The 20,805-nt window shown below is 42.7% G+C and overlaps 4 protein-coding genes across 6 annotated transcripts; 2 read left to right on the forward strand and 2 right to left on the reverse strand.

Moving 5' to 3' along the window:
* Positions 1 to 420: 420 nt before the first annotated feature.
* LOC105899335 (rabenosyn-5) lies at positions 421 to 6,907 on the forward strand. Its single transcript, XM_012826507.3, has 12 exons — positions 421 to 635; positions 1,515 to 1,812; positions 2,538 to 2,669; positions 3,218 to 3,318; positions 3,424 to 3,469; positions 3,770 to 3,931; positions 4,191 to 4,450; positions 4,643 to 4,713; positions 4,872 to 4,958; positions 5,056 to 5,158; positions 5,504 to 5,608; positions 5,731 to 6,907. The coding sequence occupies exons 2-12, from the start codon at positions 1,650 to 1,652 to the stop codon at positions 6,757 to 6,759; spliced, it is 2,259 nt and encodes a 752-aa protein (XP_012681961.2). The 5' UTR covers positions 421 to 635; positions 1,515 to 1,649; the 3' UTR covers positions 6,760 to 6,907.
* A 1,819-nt stretch (positions 6,908 to 8,726) lies between these two features.
* mrps25 (mitochondrial ribosomal protein S25) lies at positions 8,727 to 10,543 on the reverse strand. The gene is made up of 4 exons (XM_031573969.2): positions 10,292 to 10,543; positions 9,779 to 9,885; positions 9,453 to 9,540; positions 8,727 to 9,024 (listed from the first exon to the last, which is right to left on the reverse strand). The coding sequence occupies exons 1-4, from the start codon at positions 10,423 to 10,425 to the stop codon at positions 8,838 to 8,840; spliced, it is 516 nt and encodes a 171-aa protein (XP_031429829.1). The 5' UTR covers positions 10,426 to 10,543; the 3' UTR covers positions 8,727 to 8,837.
* A 453-nt stretch (positions 10,544 to 10,996) lies between these two features.
* On the forward strand, positions 10,997 to 15,999 carry aaas (achalasia, adrenocortical insufficiency, alacrimia). 3 transcript variants are annotated; one of them, XM_012826476.3, is made up of 17 exons: positions 10,997 to 11,100; positions 11,622 to 11,756; positions 11,836 to 11,963; positions 12,052 to 12,107; positions 12,215 to 12,306; positions 12,452 to 12,498; positions 12,670 to 12,768; positions 13,081 to 13,224; positions 13,331 to 13,451; positions 13,778 to 13,902; positions 14,031 to 14,091; positions 14,438 to 14,528; positions 14,666 to 14,738; positions 14,853 to 14,920; positions 15,196 to 15,277; positions 15,480 to 15,564; positions 15,688 to 15,999. In XM_012826476.3, exons 2-17 carry the CDS (start codon positions 11,646 to 11,648, stop codon positions 15,826 to 15,828), a joined length of 1,524 nt encoding a protein of 507 aa, XP_012681930.2. In that variant the 5' UTR covers positions 10,997 to 11,100; positions 11,622 to 11,645; the 3' UTR covers positions 15,829 to 15,999. The 3 variants fall into 3 exon arrangements, with proteins under 3 accessions (XP_012681930.2, XP_031429844.1, XP_031429854.1); XM_031573984.2 differs by having other exon boundaries at positions 11,004 to 11,096; XM_031573994.2 differs by lacking the exon at positions 10,997 to 11,100 and adding an exon at positions 11,179 to 11,200.
* Positions 16,000 to 16,350: 351 nt separating this feature from the next.
* On the reverse strand, positions 16,351 to 19,503 carry LOC105899311 (charged multivesicular body protein 4b). The gene is made up of 5 exons (XM_012826477.3): positions 19,210 to 19,503; positions 18,372 to 18,549; positions 18,154 to 18,268; positions 17,829 to 17,955; positions 16,351 to 17,516 (listed from the first exon to the last, which is right to left on the reverse strand). The coding sequence occupies exons 1-5, from the start codon at positions 19,391 to 19,393 to the stop codon at positions 17,446 to 17,448; spliced, it is 675 nt and encodes a 224-aa protein (XP_012681931.1). The 5' UTR covers positions 19,394 to 19,503; the 3' UTR covers positions 16,351 to 17,445.
* Positions 19,504 to 20,805: the final 1,302 nt, after the last annotated feature.

Raw genomic sequence — 20,805 nt, forward strand, 5'->3', positions numbered from 1 at the left:
ACCACTTTCTGAATTACAAATTAAATTGATCTGTGGGGAAATTCAATGACTTTTGTCATGAGTTGTAGTTCTTCCTCTGTTGACATCCCCAGGACTCTAATTATATGCACCCTGAGAGGATTGTAGTGTCAAATGAATAAAGTCTGATTACCCCCATTTCTGCAAAAAACTAAAAAGGTAAGATTTAGGGTTGTGTCAAGTTAAATGTTTTTTTATATCATAAAACTGATAACCGTTGCACAAGTAGGACAACTGTAAAGTTTTATAATAGATTTGTGGTCCTGAAAATCTACACACACACAGGAAAAGACGGTGTTGGCTAGTCAATGATTCTGATCCAACAGAAACTGTGAGTTGATTCGATGCACTCGAAGCGAGTGGAGGAAAAAAATGAAATATATTCAGACCTCTGTCTAACTCCATGCTAGTCAAACTGGACCAATTCATCCTTGACAGTTTCAAACTGGGCGCCTTACTGCTCACACGGCCTGCCTTGGCCTGGATCACATGATCCACCGTGTGACGAGCCAGAGATTCACCTTTCACCCCTGGAGGGAGTTGCACCTTCACAGCTGGGAATTTAAACCACTGTGGAAGAAGCATACGAAGCTTACAATTGTGTAATACTGCAAACGGTAAGTTCACCAACAAAGTCACCATTTGTGCCTTACAGGGTTGACAACAGTAGGCTATGTGTTAAACTGGCTAGCTTACATTAGCCTTAGTCAGCTCTGATGCTGTATGGTTAGGTTGATGTGATGGGTCTGTCTTTAGGCTAACATTAGCTGTTAGCTAAAGGCTAATGGTAGCTGCTAAATATCTTTTTTGTCGCCATTTAGTTTTCATAATGCAAATAAAATGTTTTTATCAGCTGTATTGATGAAGAAAGCTTCATGTAAGTTTTGGACATAAATTACGTTTATGTTGCCCGTAAGCTGCTTGGTAACATAGTTGCTCGTAAGAAAGTAACGTTATAGCTATTTGTGTCCCTGGTAGATGGCTAGCTAGAGCCGTGTATTGCGGCTAGAATATTGCTTGTTCAGTGATTGCGATATATCATATATATAACATTTGATTGGCCGTGATGCCTAATAGATCATAGACTCTATCCTACATATATTGTCAGTGAGGATTATTTCATGAGGATTATTTCTCAGCGAGAATGCATCGTGAGCTAACAATATATTGTCTTCAGATGTCAGCAAGTAGCCTACAGATGAATGCTTTTCACATGCTTTTCAGTAAATATGAATATGTTTTGACTTTCATCACAATTCAATGAACTATAATGTGCGACAGGCAGAAGCTTATTGGTATCCAAATTGTGTAGACCTTATCAAAACATGATGATGCATGTGCTTGATAGGATGTCGTTCCTATGTTTTTACAGAATGCCAAATTGCAATGCTCTCACTTAGGCTAATTTAAATCATGCAGTTCATTTTTTTTTTTTTGGCAAACAATATTGTGTGATCAGTTAAGATGGCATGCATTTGCTTTTGTGTGAATTGCAGGCATCCACCCTTGGGTGCCATGGAGGAGTTTGGGGGTAGGAGGCCCCACATGTCAGGTGCAGCATGAATGACTGAGGCCCCACTTATTCTAGCATCAACCCTCTAGTGCCCTGTTGCCTCACATTGGCTGTGCCCATGGCATCCAGTTATCCTCCTCCTCTGGAGGGATCTGCAGAGGTGAAGGAGGGCTTCCTGTGTCCTCTGTGTCTAAAGGACCTGCAGTCCTTTTACCAACTGCAGGATCACTATGAGGAGGAGCACTCAGGAGAGGAGCGACATGTACGTGGTCAGATTAAAAGTAAGTATCAGAATTTAAATCAGTACTTTTATCTTTTGCGAAAGAGGAAGTGTGTCACAACCAAATGTCATGAACAGACTCCGAAGATGAGCTGGGCGCAGCCAGCTTTTATATGAGTACAGAAAGAAACATGTTACATAAACAGACAAAGGGCGTCATTTTCCCAGGATGTTGAAATGTCTGTTTCATATAGCTACAGAAGTTACAGAAATGTTCTCAGTACATGTCCTTGAAAGAAGAACGGTATGTATGACAATCAGTACAAAATCAGGTGGTTTTTGCCTCAGCAAGAGAGTAGGCCTCAGCAAACAGGTTAAGCAAGCAGATTAAAATACAATAACAATGTCATCATTACATTTCTCTATCAATTTTTAACTCTTGTGCATTTCACTGACCTCATTTACCCCCCCACCCCCCACACACACACACACATTTTCTTACTACTTACATGTATGTAATATTAATCACCCTGTACATTGAGGAGGCCAATTTACATTTACATTACATTTAGTCATTTAGCAGACGCTTTTGTCCAAAGCGACATACAAGGGAGAGAATTTAAGATCCCTCCTGCCAATGTCTTGGTGTTTCAATATGTATTCTACAGTGTGTCAGCATGTTTAACTTTTTGATTAAACCATGGTACAGTAATAGATTGTCATAATATACTTTTGGTTCACTGACCACAAGTGGTTGAGCATTCAGCTGTCCATGTGTCTTATCAGGTCTGGTGCTGAAGGCCAAGAAGGCCAAAGACAAGCTGCTTAAGCGGGACGGAGAGGAGCGGAATGAGACCAGTTACGAGTCTTTTTACTGCGGGGGAGTGGACCCATACATGTGGGAGCCCCAGGAGCTTGGTGAGTGTACTGGCAGTTTACCCACAGACGTGGATTTTATAAGAGAGTTTTGAAGAAAAAACATGCATCTCCGGAAAATTCATTTAATCAAGAATTGTTGCTCTACATATTGTGCATCTGTCTTGTAGTTGGTAAATTTCAGTCTCAGGGATAGAAATATAGCCATGGAATTAAGGTCAGAGGTCATGGGGTGGAGAGAAACAGAGTAGAGGCCCCCAAATGTGTTCCTGTAACTCAGCTGGCATGAGTTTGATCCCAAACACACACTGTATGCTGAGAAAATGTATACCTCACTTCTATTGTAAGTTGCTTTGGATAAAAGAGTATTATACACAGAAGCTTTCAAATTTGGGATAAAGTGTCTCAATGACATTTTGTTTTTATGTTTATTTCAACATGGCAAGTCAGTTCGCTGATAGTTGAGATTAATTCACTGTAGTGCAAGCACTTAATACATTCCTCAGTGGGTGCTGTTTTTTACCATCCTTTTGGTCAAATTATCAGTTGGTAGCAGAAGTCACAAATGTATAATTTATTTTGGTTTTCAGGAGCTACCAGGAGCCATCTAGACCTTTTCAAGAAACACAGAGCTGAGAGGATTGACCACTATGTCATTGAAGTTAATAAACGTCTCATCCGGCTTGAGAAGGTGATCAAAACAAAAACAAAAGTGGATGGCTTGAGTTGCATTTCAGTATGTATTCAAATACCAGTAATTCTGAAACGCTGTCCGGGACGCATTTGTTTTTTGCAGCTGACGTCTTTTGACAGGACCAACATGGACGCAGGAAAAATCAGAGGTGGGGTACAAATAATCCTGAAAAAAAATACATTGTCATAGCAAGTTGACTTGACTCTGAACTGTGTGAATGTAGTTCCTTGAATGAAGTGCTTTTGTCTGTCAATATAAAAGAGGACACCGCATCTTCACTATCATAGCAAGGTAACAACGCTGTAGAGGTGAAAATAATCACAGTATGTATCAGAGAAATTATAATTACAATTACAACACATGTGTACAGTGTAAGGCTATTGGCACACAACAGTGGCCTGTTAGAGGTTCTTACATGCTTGTGCATGTGTATGTGTTTGCTCCTCAGCAATGGAGAAGTCTGTGGTGGCTTGGGTGAATGACTCGGATGTGCCCTTCTGTCCGGACTGCGGGGGAAAGTTCAACATTAGGAACCGCCGTCACCACTGCCGCCTGTGTGGCTCCATCATGTGCAGGAAGTGCATGGAATATGTCCCCTTACCGTTAGCTTGTAAGCATTTTCTGTTCCCTTGTAAGACTGCAACACGCGCACACACACACGCATTGTGGTTAGCCTGAAAGCACAAACGCACAGACTGACCCTCACCATAACCCACTTGGATATACTGGGGACCAATCGTACCGGACAGTGACAAACAAACAAGCCATACAAAAGAATATACACAACACATTACTGGCCCATGTTGCCCAGCCTATATTAATAGTGACAGTGTCCTCTCATGCTGGTATGTGTTTGTTTTAACATGTAGACAAACTGACCAGTGGGAATCGCGACGGCCTGAGTGCCCCAGCAGGCAGCCCTGGGCAGAAGGAGTCGTCTGGGGGCTCAGTGGTCCCGTCCCTCCCTCGGCGCGGCAGCATCAGCAGCCTGAGTTCGGTCAGCTCCGTGCTGGAGGAGAGGGACGACGACCGCATCCGCTGCTGCCACCACTGCATGGATACGCTGCTGAAACGCCAGGAGAAGCTGGAGGAGAAGGACCACGTGCCAGACATTGTCAAACTCTATGAGGTACATGCACAAAGGACACGTGGGGCTCCTCTAACACAAAATGTCACTCATCAAAATCAACAAAATATCATCCCTGCCTTAACTCACTAGTGAACATCTTGTCACATCTCATCTTGTTTTTTTTTTTTTCACTGCTCAGAATATTGATTCTTAACCTTTACGCCTTTATCTTGCTTTGTTGTATTTATGTAGAAACTGAGACTTTGCATGGACAAGGTCAATGAGAAGGCTCCGGAATACATCCGCATGGCTGAGTCTTTAAAGTAAGACCCCTTCCTATTAGGATTCATGAAATTAATTTTTCCACCCCAATGAATAAACAGGCAGATAAATGAGCAGGAAGACCCTTATATTTGACAAGATAATGCACCCTGTAGACTGTGCTGTGTCTGTGACCTCCTGTTTTGTTATGTCTGTACAGTTCGGGTGAGACGACCTATAACCTGGACACAGCGGGCGGCCTTAGGATGGAGGTGCAGAAGTACTATGAGCTCATTGATGCACTCAGGTTACCACTGTTCTCCCTGCACTACACACCTGTGCTGTTTGCAGGCGCTACCCTGCAGTAGACTAATACTGCTCTGTTCCTTTGTGTGTACAACCAGTAAGAGGATTCTGACACTCGGATTAAAGGAGGAACCTTCGCCTCGCCCAAAGACTCTTCAGCTACAGAAGATGGTGCGCTACAGTGCCACGCTGTTTGTTCAGGTCAGTGACACACTTAACACGCAGAGAAATTGCACAAGGTTCGTTGTTTTGGTTTTATGCAGGTTTTTCTAGAGCAGCTTGTGGGTGTTGTGCCTTTTCCTACATAGATTTATGTAGTCTGTCTCTCCAGTCGAGTTGCAAAAGTCATTGTGATCTCGGTAACCTTATTGAGGGTAGCCGCTACCTTCCAGAGTTGGTCTCTAAGCGTCTGAGATGGTACAGATACCATTAAGGATACTTTTAAGTCATCAGTTAGTTATTGCTGGTCCTACTCACTCACTCAATCTCACTTACTTGTTACACTTGTGCCGCACACACACAAGCAAATACATTCTTTCATTTCAGGAGAAGCTTCTGGGTCTCATGTCTTTGCCCACCAAGGACAAGTATGAAGAGCTGAAGGAGCAGAGAAAAGAGGAGCTGGAGAGGAGACTACAACAGGAGAGACAGGTTGAACACCCTCTTACACATACAAATTGCAAACACAGGCACAGGATCATGTACACACAGCAAATAGTCTGACTTACTCATTCAGTCTGACTAATCAACTCGTTCTCCCTTCCACTCTGGAGGCTCAGAAGCGCAGGTCGGAGGTGGAGAGGAGTCGTCCAGCCCCCAACACCAACGGTGAGGCCCCCACCGCAGCGCGTCCCCCCTGTATGACCAAGGCAGGCGGCTGGCTGCCCTCGTCGGACACGTTGCACACGCGGCAGCTGGATGACCCGCTGCTCCAGCAGATCGACAACATCCAGAGCTTCCTGCGGCAGGCGCGAGCGGCTGGCCGCATGGACGAGGCCACCGTGCTGGAGGAGAACCTGCGGCAGCTGCAGGACGAGTACGACCTACAGCAGACCAGCCGCGCCATCGAGCTCTCCAAGAGGCAGGCCGAGGAGGAGAGCCTGCAGCAAGAGCAGCTGGCGCGCCTGGAGTTGAAGGAGCGAGAGCGCGGGCAGTGGCAGGAAAAGGAGCAGGGAGGAGGAGGAGGAGAAGAAGAGGAGCAGGCAGCGGTGGAGGAAGAGGAGGACAAGAGCTACACCCTGGCCAGACTAAGCACATCTCCACCCAGAGCAGCCAGCATAAAGAGCTTCCCGCCGCTGGGTGAGTCTCCCCCGACCGCATCAGACCAAGCCCTGTCACTCAACCCCTTTGACGACGAAGACTCCACCCCAGTGGAGGAAGACGCTTCCAACCCGTTTGCTGAGGACATCCAGAAAGAACAGAGGGCAGCCGTAGCCAACGGCAGAAAGGAGTACAACCCCTTTGAGGAAGAAGAGGAGGACGGAGTTGAGACCAAGAAGGAAACTCCAGTGGGTGGAAACCCTTTTGAGGATGATGATGGTGGTGCAAGGCACCTGTTTAGGGAGGCGACAGCTAGCACGCCACCTGGAGCAGCCAAAAATCCCTTCGATGAGGACGACGCTGATGCCTCTGCAGCATGTGAGATCATCGAGGAGGAGCTTCTACGGCAGCAGATTGATAACATCCGCGCCTATATCTTTGACGCCAAACAGAACGGACGCGCAGATGAGGTGGAGCTGCTGTCTGAGAACCTGCGTGAGCTGCAGCGCACCCTTCAGGAACAGAAGAGAAAAGCCACCTGAGCCCTCTGGTGTCGTCACGTTTTCTCTTTTTCTTTCTCTCTCATCCGCTAATTCTACTCCTGTCTTTCCATCAGGTCTGCTTTTCTGTCTCATTTTACTATAAACACTAGTAGTTTCTCCCATTTGTCTCATAAAAGCAGGACAGCCAGATGTGTGTTCACTTGTATTGTCGTGTTGCCCTCTCCAGGACATTTCTTATTAACATCTTTAGAAGGGGAGATGATGCGCACACACACACACACACACACAGACAGACAGGCAGGCAGGCGCACACAGCCCTCTCCAGGAATTTTTTTATTAACATCTTTAGAAGGGGAGATCACACACACAGACAGACAGACCGACAGAGACAGACGCACACACGCAGAGACACACACACGTACAGACACAGCCTTTGAGCTAGACTGATGAATAGGACTTTCAGGTTTTACAAAGAGTTGGCAACATTAGCAAGCACCTATGAAGTTAACTGGAACTTAACGTGGAGAGGCCTGTTCTCCCTCGGCTATCCCTCAATCAAGTCTCTTCCTGCTTCATGACGGCATGTCCAGCAGGCTCCAGCAACAAAAGGCTCTTCCTACGATACCAGTGGGTACAGTGCAGTCCTTACTGCTAGAATGTATTTATGTGAAACTGCAGTCAGCCGACAACTTGAACAAAATCCATGAACTCCTTCACTGTCCTTTTTACCTTGTCATCTCAGTGGTTACAGGGGTCTCACCATTAGCAGCCACGGCCTATAAAAGTGGTCTGCACTCTTCCCCTCCAGTGGTCAGAAGGAATATAACCTGTATGAGAATCTAGCCTTACTCTGTGGTCACATATGGTTTCTTCTACACCAACCTTAAATTGCACCATATCCTTAAAGTCATAGACAGGGCTGGCACCAACTTCCAAATCCGGTTTAAAGATGTGGCTCACAAAACTGATATACTTTTTCAGTTAAACTACGCCAGTATCTGAGGATTTGATCAAATCAGCACTCTGGATGTCATACCATCAGCACTCCATGATTTTGGATCCCATTCACTTTGAGCAATTTGCCATAAAGCACTTTTTAAATCACCAGAGGCCAACACAATTTGCATGATCCCCCCCCATCCCCCCCCCCCCCAACAGATGAGAATCCCTGAAAAGAGTTGATGTTTTGGTTCTTCCTTTTGAACAGTCATATGTGGACAGAGAATAAGTACTTTGTGAGTGAATAAGAGTTAATTTTGTTTGTGAAATCCAAGATTCTGAGAACACTGCTCCTATTCTTTATAGGCTGCCCACAAGGTCCTGTCATGTTCCATTAGCCAACACTAACATGCACTCAGCATGAACCTGAACCTACATGTTGCATCTTGTGATACTCGCTGATCTAGAGCTGCTGTCCACTGGGGTTAAGACCCTGCTTGCTTCCATAAAGGAGTGTAGAACCACTCTTAACACAAGCACTCACTTGCTAAAGCAACATTCAATAATATGTCCATGGGGATGCCAATATCATGCAGACACTACACAAATCCAGTGTTAAGTATTATCATGTATACTGTGTAATGAAGACATTGCGTTCTGATTTATAGATTTAACTTTAGGACATGAAGTTGACACATTTTTGTCTCAAGCTGGAACAGTATTGTCTTACGTCAACAGTGCACGTTATACAGTGTTGCCAACCTTCAGAATGCAACTGCCGAAGTCTACCTTCATGGGGCACTTGTATATCTGGCGCACTGGATAACTAATTTACAAGCTTTTGCATAATGTTGCCTGCTCTCCTGTGTTGAGGTCAGGAGTATGTCGTTACTCTGCACTAATAAAATTACATGTGAAGAAACACAGACTATGTATTTTGGTTTGAGTCTCACCTAGGTGCAAGTAATCAAACTAGCATTGATATGGATCTGTTTTGACAAGCAAAGTATTACAGTGATGTATTAATCGTGCTCATCAGTAATCGGAACATGAAAACCAACAAAACGTTTAAGATATATTGAGACCATTTATTATACAAAAAACACAGACAATATTGCAGTTTCTCTCATTCTTCATCCATTCATCCATACCATTCACTCTAAGCAATCCCGCTCTTTTCAGTCTTGTGAATTAGCTGCCATCTGTGCCCGGTATTTGCCTGTCATCTCTTTGGGCAGCGGCACCAGGCCAGGGTGAGGCACCTGGCCCTCCACCTCACTAATGCACTCCTTCAGACAGTACTTCTTGGGGCCAAAGTTTGCTGGGTTGGCGGACTCCTGTCGAGCCTCAGCCAGCAGAACCGCACTGAAAGGGCAGAGGATTGACAGACACTCAGTACCTGCATGTTTAATATCAACAAACGCACACAGAGCCTTTCCAAATTTACTACAGACTAGCCAACCTACCTGTGAAAATATATATCACCCAATAGCTATATTTCCTGAGGACAGTTGAGAAACATTTGTTGCCTGCTATGGATTATACAAGACAATGTACACTGTACAGGGGACCATGAAGTGGTAGGAGATTATGAATAGAAATTACAGTCTTTAACTCTTTAACATGGAAAGACAGGAGGTTCAGGAATGGCTGAATGCATGTTTACCACCTAGTAGCTTGTATTATGCCTAATTGAAATGTCACAATGTGCGAGTTCTGGAGCATAGCAAATATGCCCCATTTACATCTAATATTTAGCAAACAGTGATTTGAAATAATTCATTGTTACTTACTCAGATTTTCCAAGAATCTTCCTGACATGCTGTGTAATTTCTTTATATTCCTTTCCTTCCACATCCATCAGCACCTGCTCACCATCATCTGCTCAAAATTACCAAATAAAAATCAAAACTTGTACTTCAAATGTTTCACTAAATGAATAATAAATGCTGTATAATAATGTAAATGACAACAATAAACACAATCTGATTTAGCAACACAAAACACATACATCATACATTGTGATAAAAAAGTGTGTGTATCTTTATCTTAACTTTTTAAATGACATATTTTATCACCGAGTTCTGAAAAAAATAAAAAATAAAATACTGAATTTTACCCAAATAAAATTTCAGGAACGGCGACGGCGTCATATTTTTGAACATCACAACTTGCACCCATGGATTTTTATATTGTATCTGAGGCACGTTGAAAAACACGAACTTTCTGTAAAGCACAACAAAAATATAAATTAAAACACCGACTTGACATCTCAATGTAAAGCATAAGCTATCTGTAAGATTGTACAATAGGTCCGCTAACATCATAGCAAAACACAGTTCCTGCACAAGTAGCCATAGACATATATACATATACAGCCATAGACATGTATATATGTCTATGCAAGTAGCAGCCGGCCAGGATGGCATTCTCGGCAGTTTCATAAAATGACATTAGCAACGTTGAGGTACTTTTGTGGGAGAATTAATGTCATAGTTTGCACAACAGTTTGTTGCTGGACAGGCATAAGGGAAATACAAATTTCTATAAGATAACACGTAGACGTTTTCCCGAGTGTTAGATGGGTCTAAGCATGCAAATTAACGCTGATAGCAGTTGACAGCAAACTGACCTTGCTCCCTCACTGAGTTCTCCATGCGTGTTGTAATTCACCGTCATAATCTTGACTGCATTTTTAAAGACAATTTCACTTTTTTGGAGATACTGTAATGTTCTCCGAATCGGAAACCTCCCTTTCATAGGCATATTTCCAAACCTATAAATAACGTTCTATCAGCTGTTCATCAAACAAAATCGTGTATCTCTCGTTTTGGTGTGTATGTACTGAGCATTTTACCAGAGAGGTTTTACCATCTACCTTTAGTTCCGGCCTAAATAATAATCCAGTGGTACTCTGAAAACAGCTAGCGCCCTCCAGTGGTTTGGAGAGTTCGTTCTTCTTTTTTTAGACTACCATTTGTCCTAAACACATTGTGCGCTCAACATTATCAGGTTAACACAGGAATTCAGTCTATTAACAGAGTTTCCAGCTTTCAATGGTACCTTGGCGTGAGATGGAGAGTCTGATTGCCTGAAATCTTACTGTGATAATCAGGTGTCAATGAAAAAAAAATATGGAATGAGTGTATGAGACAGTTCTTATAATTTCTCCCTCTTTTTCTTTCTCTATACTTCCCGTCACCTCTCTTTTACTAAGTCTCACATTTGCAGTCTCTTTATAAGACTTGTACTCCATCAACATCAGTTTCTTGACTCTCGGAGACAACTTAATAAGATCCCAATGTCCCGACCACTGTTGGAAATTATTTAAACACGCCCTCTTGCGGATTTACGACCTGGTTCTGTTTGTCCGTTTTACCGTACCGTAATCTCAGTTTGCGGCGGGATCACCTCTGTTTGGATGTAGGAAGCACGTTGTAGGTAATAACTACTTTGTAAATTGATTTCTCTTCTTTAATTGTTTAATATACAGCGAGACAAGAGTGTGAGGATACCTTTATTCCAACATTAGGGTTAACTGGCAAGTTGCTGAGCTTTTGTTTCAACTGGCATTAAATGAGCAGACGAACTGTTCGGATGTTGTATCTGATGCTTGCTAGTATTTTGTGTGTCGCTTACAGTCATCTCCTAAAGTATGGCTAGAATTGACGAAATATGAAACAGCTATTGTTTTCCCTCTTGGCCATTATAGCAGTGGGCTAGGTTGAGGCTGAGGTCAGATGTCACGTAGACGTAAGACAATTTAGCTAGCTAGTAGCTTACCAATCAGATGCGTTATAGGGCTAACCTATTGATATGTTATGCTGAGTTTGATTTACTATGCTGATAGATGAAACGCAGATACGGGTATCGTCGAGCTTTATTAAACCTCGAAGTCACGTTATATGTAAAGCAGCACAAGTCTATGGTGGTCTCTTTAAAAGTGAAATCCGTTTGCTTAGCTGCTACAGGTGGAGTGTGGTATTATGTGCTCTCTTGCCTTATTTCCACCACCTCTGGTGGACGGAGAAGTGACACTGTACGAGTCCAACAATGAGCTCGTGTCTGGGTCATCGTCCAACAGTTACCCAAAGCAGGTGAGTTATCATTCAAATATGTGCTGGCTACTATCCGCATCACCATCATGTCATTTGTTGACACTTTCCTCTTTGATAGGAGTGGGATCCCCCGGGCTTGCACTTCCCACGTGAATCTCTAAAGCCCCACAGTCGTCCCGAGAGCAGCAGTAAAACAGCCTTTCTCGACCACAGAGACACACTCTGGATGAGGAGTGCGGGAGCTTGGTGTGTAATGTATAGAACATTTTGTGTGTCTTTCTGTCATGCTGACTTTATTATAGTTGTTTATTTCAGTGTGGTGTTTGTCCAACAGGCGTGATGCAGGTCTGGCTGGACTACTGGATGAAATCACCAACAGTGCAGAGGAGGGTGAGTGTTTCTGTTTGTGTTGCGCACAGTTCTGAAGTATACTGCACAATGGACACAACCTTTATATCCATGGCTGTCTAATGATGCATTAAACTTGTTTTCGACAGTACCCAAGTGGTTAGGTGTAAGCTCTGGCTGTGTGCTGGCTCTACTTCGCTGGATATCCTCATTCCATGGCTCACTATTCCCACATCTTACTGTAAGTAACTCTCGACCTTTTACTACTCACCCCCCACCCCACATGCATGTAGTGTATGCACGGAAATGTCTGCTTTTAGAGAACTGTGGTGTTTTACCTTTCTGAGTATAGTTCTGACCTATTATTCAATCTTGTGATTCTACAGCTGAGCAGTGAGAACATGGTGGCAGAGTTCTCACAGGTGCTGGATTGGTAAGTGTTTTTGTGTCTCTGTTTGGTGCCATTTAGAATTACTTGAAAAGAATATATAACCTCTTATAGCTTGTTTTTCTTCAATACTGAGTGTTATTTCTCTGTGTATGTGTAGTGTCAGACTGTGTTGTATCATTTCTAAACTCCGTTTTGTTTCACCTCTTGTGACAGGTCAGATTGCACGGTCCGGGCCTTTGCTTGGCACCCTCACACCGACAAGTTTGCCGTTGCCCTTCTTGATGATTCCATCAGGATTCAGAACTCTAAAAGGTATTGGGCTTTCAAAAAGGCAAATTACATGTGGTGGGGCATCGTCCTATCAGAGAATACACACACATTCACACATACACGCCCAACCTCCATCTCTTGGTGTGAAACTTCAGGATGCAGTTTAGCATAGTCCAGGCTATAAAACTCCCTGCTTGACTTTCTACCCTCTCAGGATCACAGATACTAACCCCACCGTCTCTCTCTCTCTCCTTGTCTGTCTCAAACCTTCCCCCTTCTCTCTCTCTCTCTCTCTCTCTCTCTCTCTCTCTCTCTCTCTCTCTCTCTCTCTCTCTCTCTCCCCCCTTCTCTCAGTGCAACAGCTCCCACTCTGAAGCACAGGCTGCAGCGTAGTGTGGCAGCCCTCCAGTGGAAGCCACTGTGTGCTTCTGCATTGGCCGTTGCCTGCCACACCTGTTTGCTGGTCTGGCATGTAGACCCTACCTCCCTCTCCACACGGTAGGCACACCTACTTTACAACGCAGTAAGTACACACACACACACACACGAACGCCCTATGTGTGTTTCCCTTTGTCTCACAGAAGGTCTCTTTTTTTCCTGGCAGGCCATCATCAGGCTGTGCACAGGTTTTGTCTCACCCTGGACACTCTCCAGTCACTTCTATTGCCTGGGCTCCCTCTGGATCTCTCCTAGTGTCTGCTTCCCCAGTGGACACAGCCATGCTGGTACACAAACACGGAGACATCTCATCAAGATCCAAGTAGTGTTGGGAGCCATTTTAAAACCTGAGATTGTAGACATTGTGCACACAATATTTTAACAGTAAAATATTAGGGGTGTGAGTACTATGTACTTACACTGTCTTATCAAACACACGCACACGGACACACACACTTTCATCCAGAGATTGATTTGATATGCAAATTATGGCATTTCCTCTTTTACTGACGCTAACATATGGCCATTCAGTGAGAATGGATTTATTGTGCTTTGGTGAACACATATGTTTTGCTTTTTTGTATAGATTTGTTAATTCATGTTGTGTGTTTAGGTGTGGGATGTTGCAGCGGAGAGCTGTGTTCCTCTGCAGCGAGTGGGGGGTGGTGGTGTGACTTTCCTGTCCTGGGCACCGGATGGCAGCAGAGTTTTGGCAGCCACACCCTCTGCCCTCTTCAGGTGAAGCTGCTACCAAAATAGGTTCATGGCTGTGGTCAAATAGTCAAAAAGATTTACGTCTTATGTCCTTTCTTAACCACTTTTCCTTCACCTCGATAGAAAACGGCATGTTTTTTTTTCCTCTGTAGGGTATGGGAGACAAGTATGTGGACGTGTGAGAGATGGCCATGCTTAAAAGGCCGATGCCAGGTGAATTTTGGTGGACATAAACACACATGCCACATGTGCACTAGATCTAAATGTGTAACAGTATAAGATGTGTGTATAACAGAAAGTGTATGAGGTACTCAGTCTGAAGGGAAAGAAATTTGTCAACTATCTGTCAATTTCCTGCTATTAATGGTGTTTGTTAAGGCTGTTGGATATTAGACCTGTGAGTTATGTTAAGAGAATTGTTTTTGAGGGATTGTGAAGAAAGACATTTTTACTCTTACCATTCTGTAGCATAAATGTGAAACCTTTCTCTACACACACATCCATTTTCTTTCTGTGATAAATCAATGTCTAATAAATGATTTTCCTCTCTATTTGTCAGTCTGGCTGCTGGAGTCCTGATGGCTCTCGTCTGTTGTTCAGTGTTCAGGAAGAGATGGTTATCTACGCACTCACCTTCACTGATTCACCAGGTATACAGATCATCCCATTCAATCACAAGTGTATACACTGACCTATGCACGTATCTGTTTCTTCCCCATATTTGAAGATTAAAGACAGATCCCCGCCCGTGTGTGTGTGTGTGTGTGTGTGTGTGTTTGTATGGCAGGAGGTCCAAAAGCTGCAGCTATAGTAGCTGATCTGTCTGAGACCACCTTTAACAGTCTGGATGGGGACATAACGTAAGTGCTGTGTATGTATGTATGTAGGTATTCACGATAGGATGAGGAGTCGTCAATACATTTGTGTGTGTGTGTGTCTTGCCACAAAATGATGTGTGTTTTTGGGTTTCACAGAATTGGAGGAGAAGTGCAATCCCTAGCGTGGGATCCTAGAGGAGAGAGGCTCGCTGTGCTCCTGAAAGGTATCCCCCTCTGTGGAACACTTACTTTATAGCTGTGATGAGTTTGGTGGTGGCTACTCTAACAAGGCCAAATGTAACTTTGGTATGTTATGTCAAGGGTACAGTTTTGGGGACACTTTTTGGAAGTGGACGCTGGTGAAATCTGCTGTTAAGGAGGGCTGGCTGTCCTAACCCCCACTCATACTCTTGACAGACACAGTCATGCCAAAGTACCCCATTAGATTAAGTGGTAACTAGCTTTAGGTATGGTATTGAGCCGTCTCTCTGGTCCACAGGACATACGAAGACAGAGGGCCGTCCTGCTGTGATTGCCGTGTTCAAGACCCGCTCCAGCCCAGTGTTCGAGCTCCTGCCATGGTGCGTTTGCCCGTCTCACAACTTTCACATCCTCCACCTCTTCCCTCTTTTAACCTCTGGGGGTCAGCTAATTGTGCCTTTTACAAAAGAAAAAAAACTCTTCACAGTATTAGCAGGGGAATCCTAATTTGATATGTGGTTGATTTAATATATGCTTAATTTCAAATATATATGCTTTTTTTTTTTTTTTTTTACATTTCAGTGGGTTTGTGCATGGAGAAGCAGGGGCTGAACCCAGACTCATGCAATTCCACCCTCACTTTCAGCACGGGGCACTGCTGACCGTGGTAAGTACAGGTTGATGTGAGGTTTCTCTCAGCATACAATCCACCATCATACCTACAGTGATGCCAGCATCCTTTTGTGAGGTGACCGTATGACAGGATGCATCTCTCTCTCTCTCTGTGCAGTGCTGGTCCAATGGAAAAATCACCCACGTGCCCTTCTACTTTGTGAGTGCAGGAGCCGCTCAGCCCAACCCACTGCCTCATCTCACAGGCCAGAGCGCTGACTACAGCTCACATCAGCTCTACACCGAGCAGTGCTCTTAAAACACACTCACACACAGGTCAGAGCGCTGATTACAGCTCACATCAGCTCTACACCGAGCAGTGCTCTTAAAACACACACACACACAGCTGACTCCTCTCCACCTGTTACTATTTGTATTTGAATAAATTATCATTTCTTTGCTATGATTGAGAAATGGACATTTTAACAGACATACAACGACTGGTGTTTATTGGACAACATGATTTACTGTGAAAGACCTTTGTTTAGTGCAGAATAAACTTTCATTGGCAAAAACATTCCCATTGCTTAAGGGAGAGATGACAATTCAAATGCAGAGAATGAATGGGTGCACAAATATATAAATCTTAAGACATTTAGAGCTTCACCTGGTCTCACCCACACTAAACCAGGGAGCTCAAGACAAGGTCTATGGTAGACATACAGCTGAAATTGCATAAGCAACCCTTGGAACCTAGGGAATGACACACATTCAGATACAGAGAAGTTATTTTTCTTTTCTTTCCAATCTAATGGTCATCCCCAAAACAAGACCAGCAACAAAAGATCAAAAAAGTTTAATGATTATCCAAACAGGTGTGTCCTTTGGATCATTAAAACATACAAATATACACATGCCACTCACCCTCCTTGTTTTATATATCGAAAATATACAGCATGGATGTGTATACTAAACTCTTCGTCCTGCTAAATGACAATGCTTATGTCATTTTACATCCTTCATAATTATAAACCATTAAGTACTTTCTGCTTCTTGTATGGTAGTTGCTTTCAACAACAGTTTGTACATGAGATGAAACCTTTCCCAAGCAAGTTAGCATGCAGCTGGTGAATGGAGGACAGAGAGCAATCTTGGTAACTTTCAGGAGTGATCAAATCAATATTTTTCCTCTTAGAATAAAGTCATCCTTGAATGTAAATAATATGTATAGTATTATTAGCAGTTGGGATAAATAAAAATTGTCACTGGAGGTGCTGCAACGGTGAAGGAAGGGGGAGGAAGTAAACAAAATCCAAAAGCAAGCATGCCAACTCATCTCATAGACACCTCTGCATACATCACACTCTCTCTCTCACACACACACACACACACACACACACACTCATCTCTGCAAACCAACCTGCCGGAACACACCACTGTCCACTCTTAAATAGCCCAATGAGTTTATACAGTGTATATAGTCTAAGAACCTGTCCTCTGAGAGGAGAACAAAGAAGTAAGGATCTTTCACAAGTATCAAATTAAGGCTCCATCAACTGGGGGGGGAAATGTATATGTATATATTTAAAACATCCTATTTTGCCTTGTACCTATTCTAAAGCAACACATACAAACTGAATGAACACACAACTCATTTCAAAATATTAATATCCTTATAGTCTCCCTTGGGTTACTTTGTAATTAGGACAACTAAATTATTTTGAAAGGACATTTTGAGCACGTTTGCCCAAAGATGCACTACCCATGTTTTGGCCAACTTAAATGTGGCCTGCTGAGGTAGCACTGGGCATAGAATAGGATTTTGAGCTGTTGATGTAGCGTAGTGTGAACTTTTTGAGCGTGTCCGGTTCCTTTAGATCCCCTGCATGAAGAAAGCAGAACGTCCCATCTTCTCTTCCTCTTAAGGTGACTGGGGTTACATTGCCTCCATTGCCCAGGCCTTGAGATCCTCCATATCATCGTCATCCTCCTCCTCTTTTTTCTTGGCTAGAAAAAGAAGACAGAAAGGTAAATCACAGCTGTTGAGACACTGAATACGGATCTCAAAAAGCCTTCTGGGATTCTACCTAGCAACCTTTGAAGAACCCACTTTTACCACAACATGTTTTTTACATTTGACCATGGAAACAAAAATAGCAAAGGATGTTTCTTGCATATATATCCCGTCATTGGCAAAAGGTTTCAAAAAGGGACATTTAATGGTACATCTTAGCTTAAAGGTTCTACAGAGAACAAGAAAGAACCCTTCTTACTTCTCTGGGGACAAGTAAGAACCCTTAAGAGACCCTGAAATCTGACCTGGTTTGGAAGGGAGAGAAGTGGAAGGCACACTGGGTAATGGGACATCTTCCGTCCCACCAATTTCCAGCAGGTTTTTGTCTAGTTCCTCCTGCTCCAACTCCTCCAGTTCAGCCAGCAGCTCGTCCTAAATGGGGGAAATACATTCTTACCCCACATAACATTGCAAAAACATGCCTATCCCTTCATTACTAAACCAAAGACTTGAACTGAGTGTCAACCATTTCTACCACACTCAATTTTTTTTTGGGGGGGGGGGGGGGGGGGGGGGGGTTTCTGATTTTTACAGTAACGTCTACAGGTGGTCAGTCCTACAAACACCTACCTCATCGAAGTCCTCACCGAAACCAACAGGTCTGGAGATAGCGTCTGAGATCTCTTGAGCAAGCTCCTGCTGTTCTGTGATATCCTGCATCAAGTCGTCCACTTTATCTATGTCCCTGTAACCCCAAGGAATTGTTACATAGTTGAGCAAATACACAAACAACCAGAACCATCAGAAAGGGAAAAAAGACAGCGAGTTAATTTCATCAAAGGACTTACATGTTTTCGTGGGCGGACTTCATAGCCTTTGCTGCGAATCCCATGTTCTTGAGCACCTCGGTGTTAGTGTTGGCGTTCTCCAAAGCCTCCCGCTGGAACTCGATGGTGGACAGAGTTCCATCGATCTGTGCCAGCTGCTTCTCATAGCGTTTCTTCCTCTTCAGCGCCTGTAAGGCAGCTGCGTTGCAAGTACACAGGTTACAGACATGTACACAGGGTTACGGGAGTGATCAACAGAAGTTAACTGATAGTTTAGCTACAGGCATAGAACACCACACCCCGTTTCTTTCTTACGTCAAGTATCCACACATTTGTCATGTGAGTTATGTCACACTGACGCAACTGTCCAACACCAGATAGTGTATTACCTATACAGGGTAGTTTAAAGGACACAAAACAGGATCGTCACGTTACTTGCTAGCTAGCCAGCGCTAGCAGGACAACTTCAGCCATCTACCTTGTTGAACACAACTGAATGTCAAATCGGAGTCCTGTGATTATGTTGCTAACTAATGTTAGCTAGCTAGCGATATCAACTTAATTAGCCAGTTCATTGGATTACACTAAACATTATTATACACCCAACAGGGCTATAACACCATACGTTTCTTTGACAATTCGTCACCTTACGTTATCCAGCTTCATTACTACCAATGATTATCGTTATCTTGCCAACTATCGCTAGCTAGCTTGCTATCTGACATGAAAGTTTCACAAGGCGTTGCAAGCCAATTGGCCAACATCAAGCAGATAAAAATCATTATTTTAAAAGTAGCACTGTGCTGAAATATTTTAGATTCCTAAATTAATCACAAGAGATATACAAAATTGAACTTGCCTCGTTTGTTTTTCGTGCCGTTTTTCTTAGCAGTGACAAGTTCCTGTTCAATTTTTTTCTCTAGAAACTCCTGTTTTTTGGTTAACATCTCCTCTGTTTCACGAAGTTTCTGGATAGCCTCTTGCGGACTTGGCCCTTTCCCTCCTTTATTCCCTCCACCAAACAACTTCCCAAACACAGACATGTTGAATAAAAAGGACAAAATCGAAACCTTTCCTCTAAACACCTAGCTAAACGCCACTGAGTATGACTAGCTACGTCTTCGACTGCCTTGTTGATGTTCTATTTCCGCGTTTAGGCCTGATGACGTCATTTTCCACTGTTGCGCTTTATCGCCACCAGCAGGAGGAAGTGAAGAACTGGTTTTGGCTGTTTGGTGTTCCGGCTAAATCAATGCTGCGCACCTACTGAACTTTTCTCTCGAATTGAAAAGTCACATGGTGAAGTTTAGAATTTGATTAATTCCATATCATTTAACAATTTAAAAATTAAGGGAACTATTTGGCCTTCTATGTAGAGTAAGGACCGGACTGGATTGAATGTAGCCTGGGCCTAGCCTAGCCTACTTATGGGAAGTTATTTCTCATAAGTGCGGCCTTAACATACAAATCTAAAATAAACAACACACAACATGCTAAATAAAAATACATATAATAACAACAACAATAATAATAATTATTATTATTATAATAGTAATAAATAAATAAACAATTAATTCACTATTAGGTAATCACAGCATATCCTTTATCTGGCTTTTAAAAAATCTGATGGAAAAATATCAAACAATTCTAGATCAAATCAACACTTTCCCAAACCTTTTTGCATTAGATTTAATTGTTAAAAAATATGTTACACACGTTTTTACCTTTCAAGTAACAGTTATTTATATATATATAACAGAGGGTCCTTAAGAGTTTATTCCTAATTCAATCAATATAGTTAATATAATTTAGTTTCAAACCAATGACTGACTGAGCTTTTTTTATCTTATTTGTTGTACCCTTATTATCCTTAGATATATTAACAGAGTAACTTGAAAAAGAGGGTCCTTAAGAGTTTATTCCTAATTCAATCAATATAGTTAATATCCTTTAGTTTTAAACCAAAGACTGACTGAGCTTTTTTTTAATCTTGTTTGTGGTACCCTTATCATCCTTAGATATATTACCAGAGTAACTTGAAAAACAGAATATTAGCAGGCTTTTACACAAAAAATGGAAATCATTGTATCAGACATCAAAGTACCTATATTTCCTTAAGAAGTACAGCCATGACCACATTTCTTGAATACAGTTGTTCCAACTGTCAATAATGTTGCTAAGGAATCTGCATGACTGAACTCTTTCAATTTGAATTCCTTCAATTGTGATAAGTATGGTATTTCCAGTCTTTTGAATATCAATATCAACTATTTGTTTAGTTTTCATTGCCTTAAGGCCACGATAATTCATGATACTCCAATCCACAAATGACTCAATTATACTCTGGTGTGGTTGATCCCCCCCCCCCCCCCTAAAATACAACTGTTTAAAGATGTATGACCCCTAAATCCCCATTTCCTGGTTATATACCATTTTGTTCATTACATGCTCAAAG

This window comes from Clupea harengus, chromosome 1 (genome assembly GCF_900700415.2).
Source record: "Clupea harengus chromosome 1, Ch_v2.0.2, whole genome shotgun sequence".
Classification (NCBI taxonomy): Eukaryota; Metazoa; Chordata; class Actinopteri; order Clupeiformes; family Clupeidae; genus Clupea; species Clupea harengus.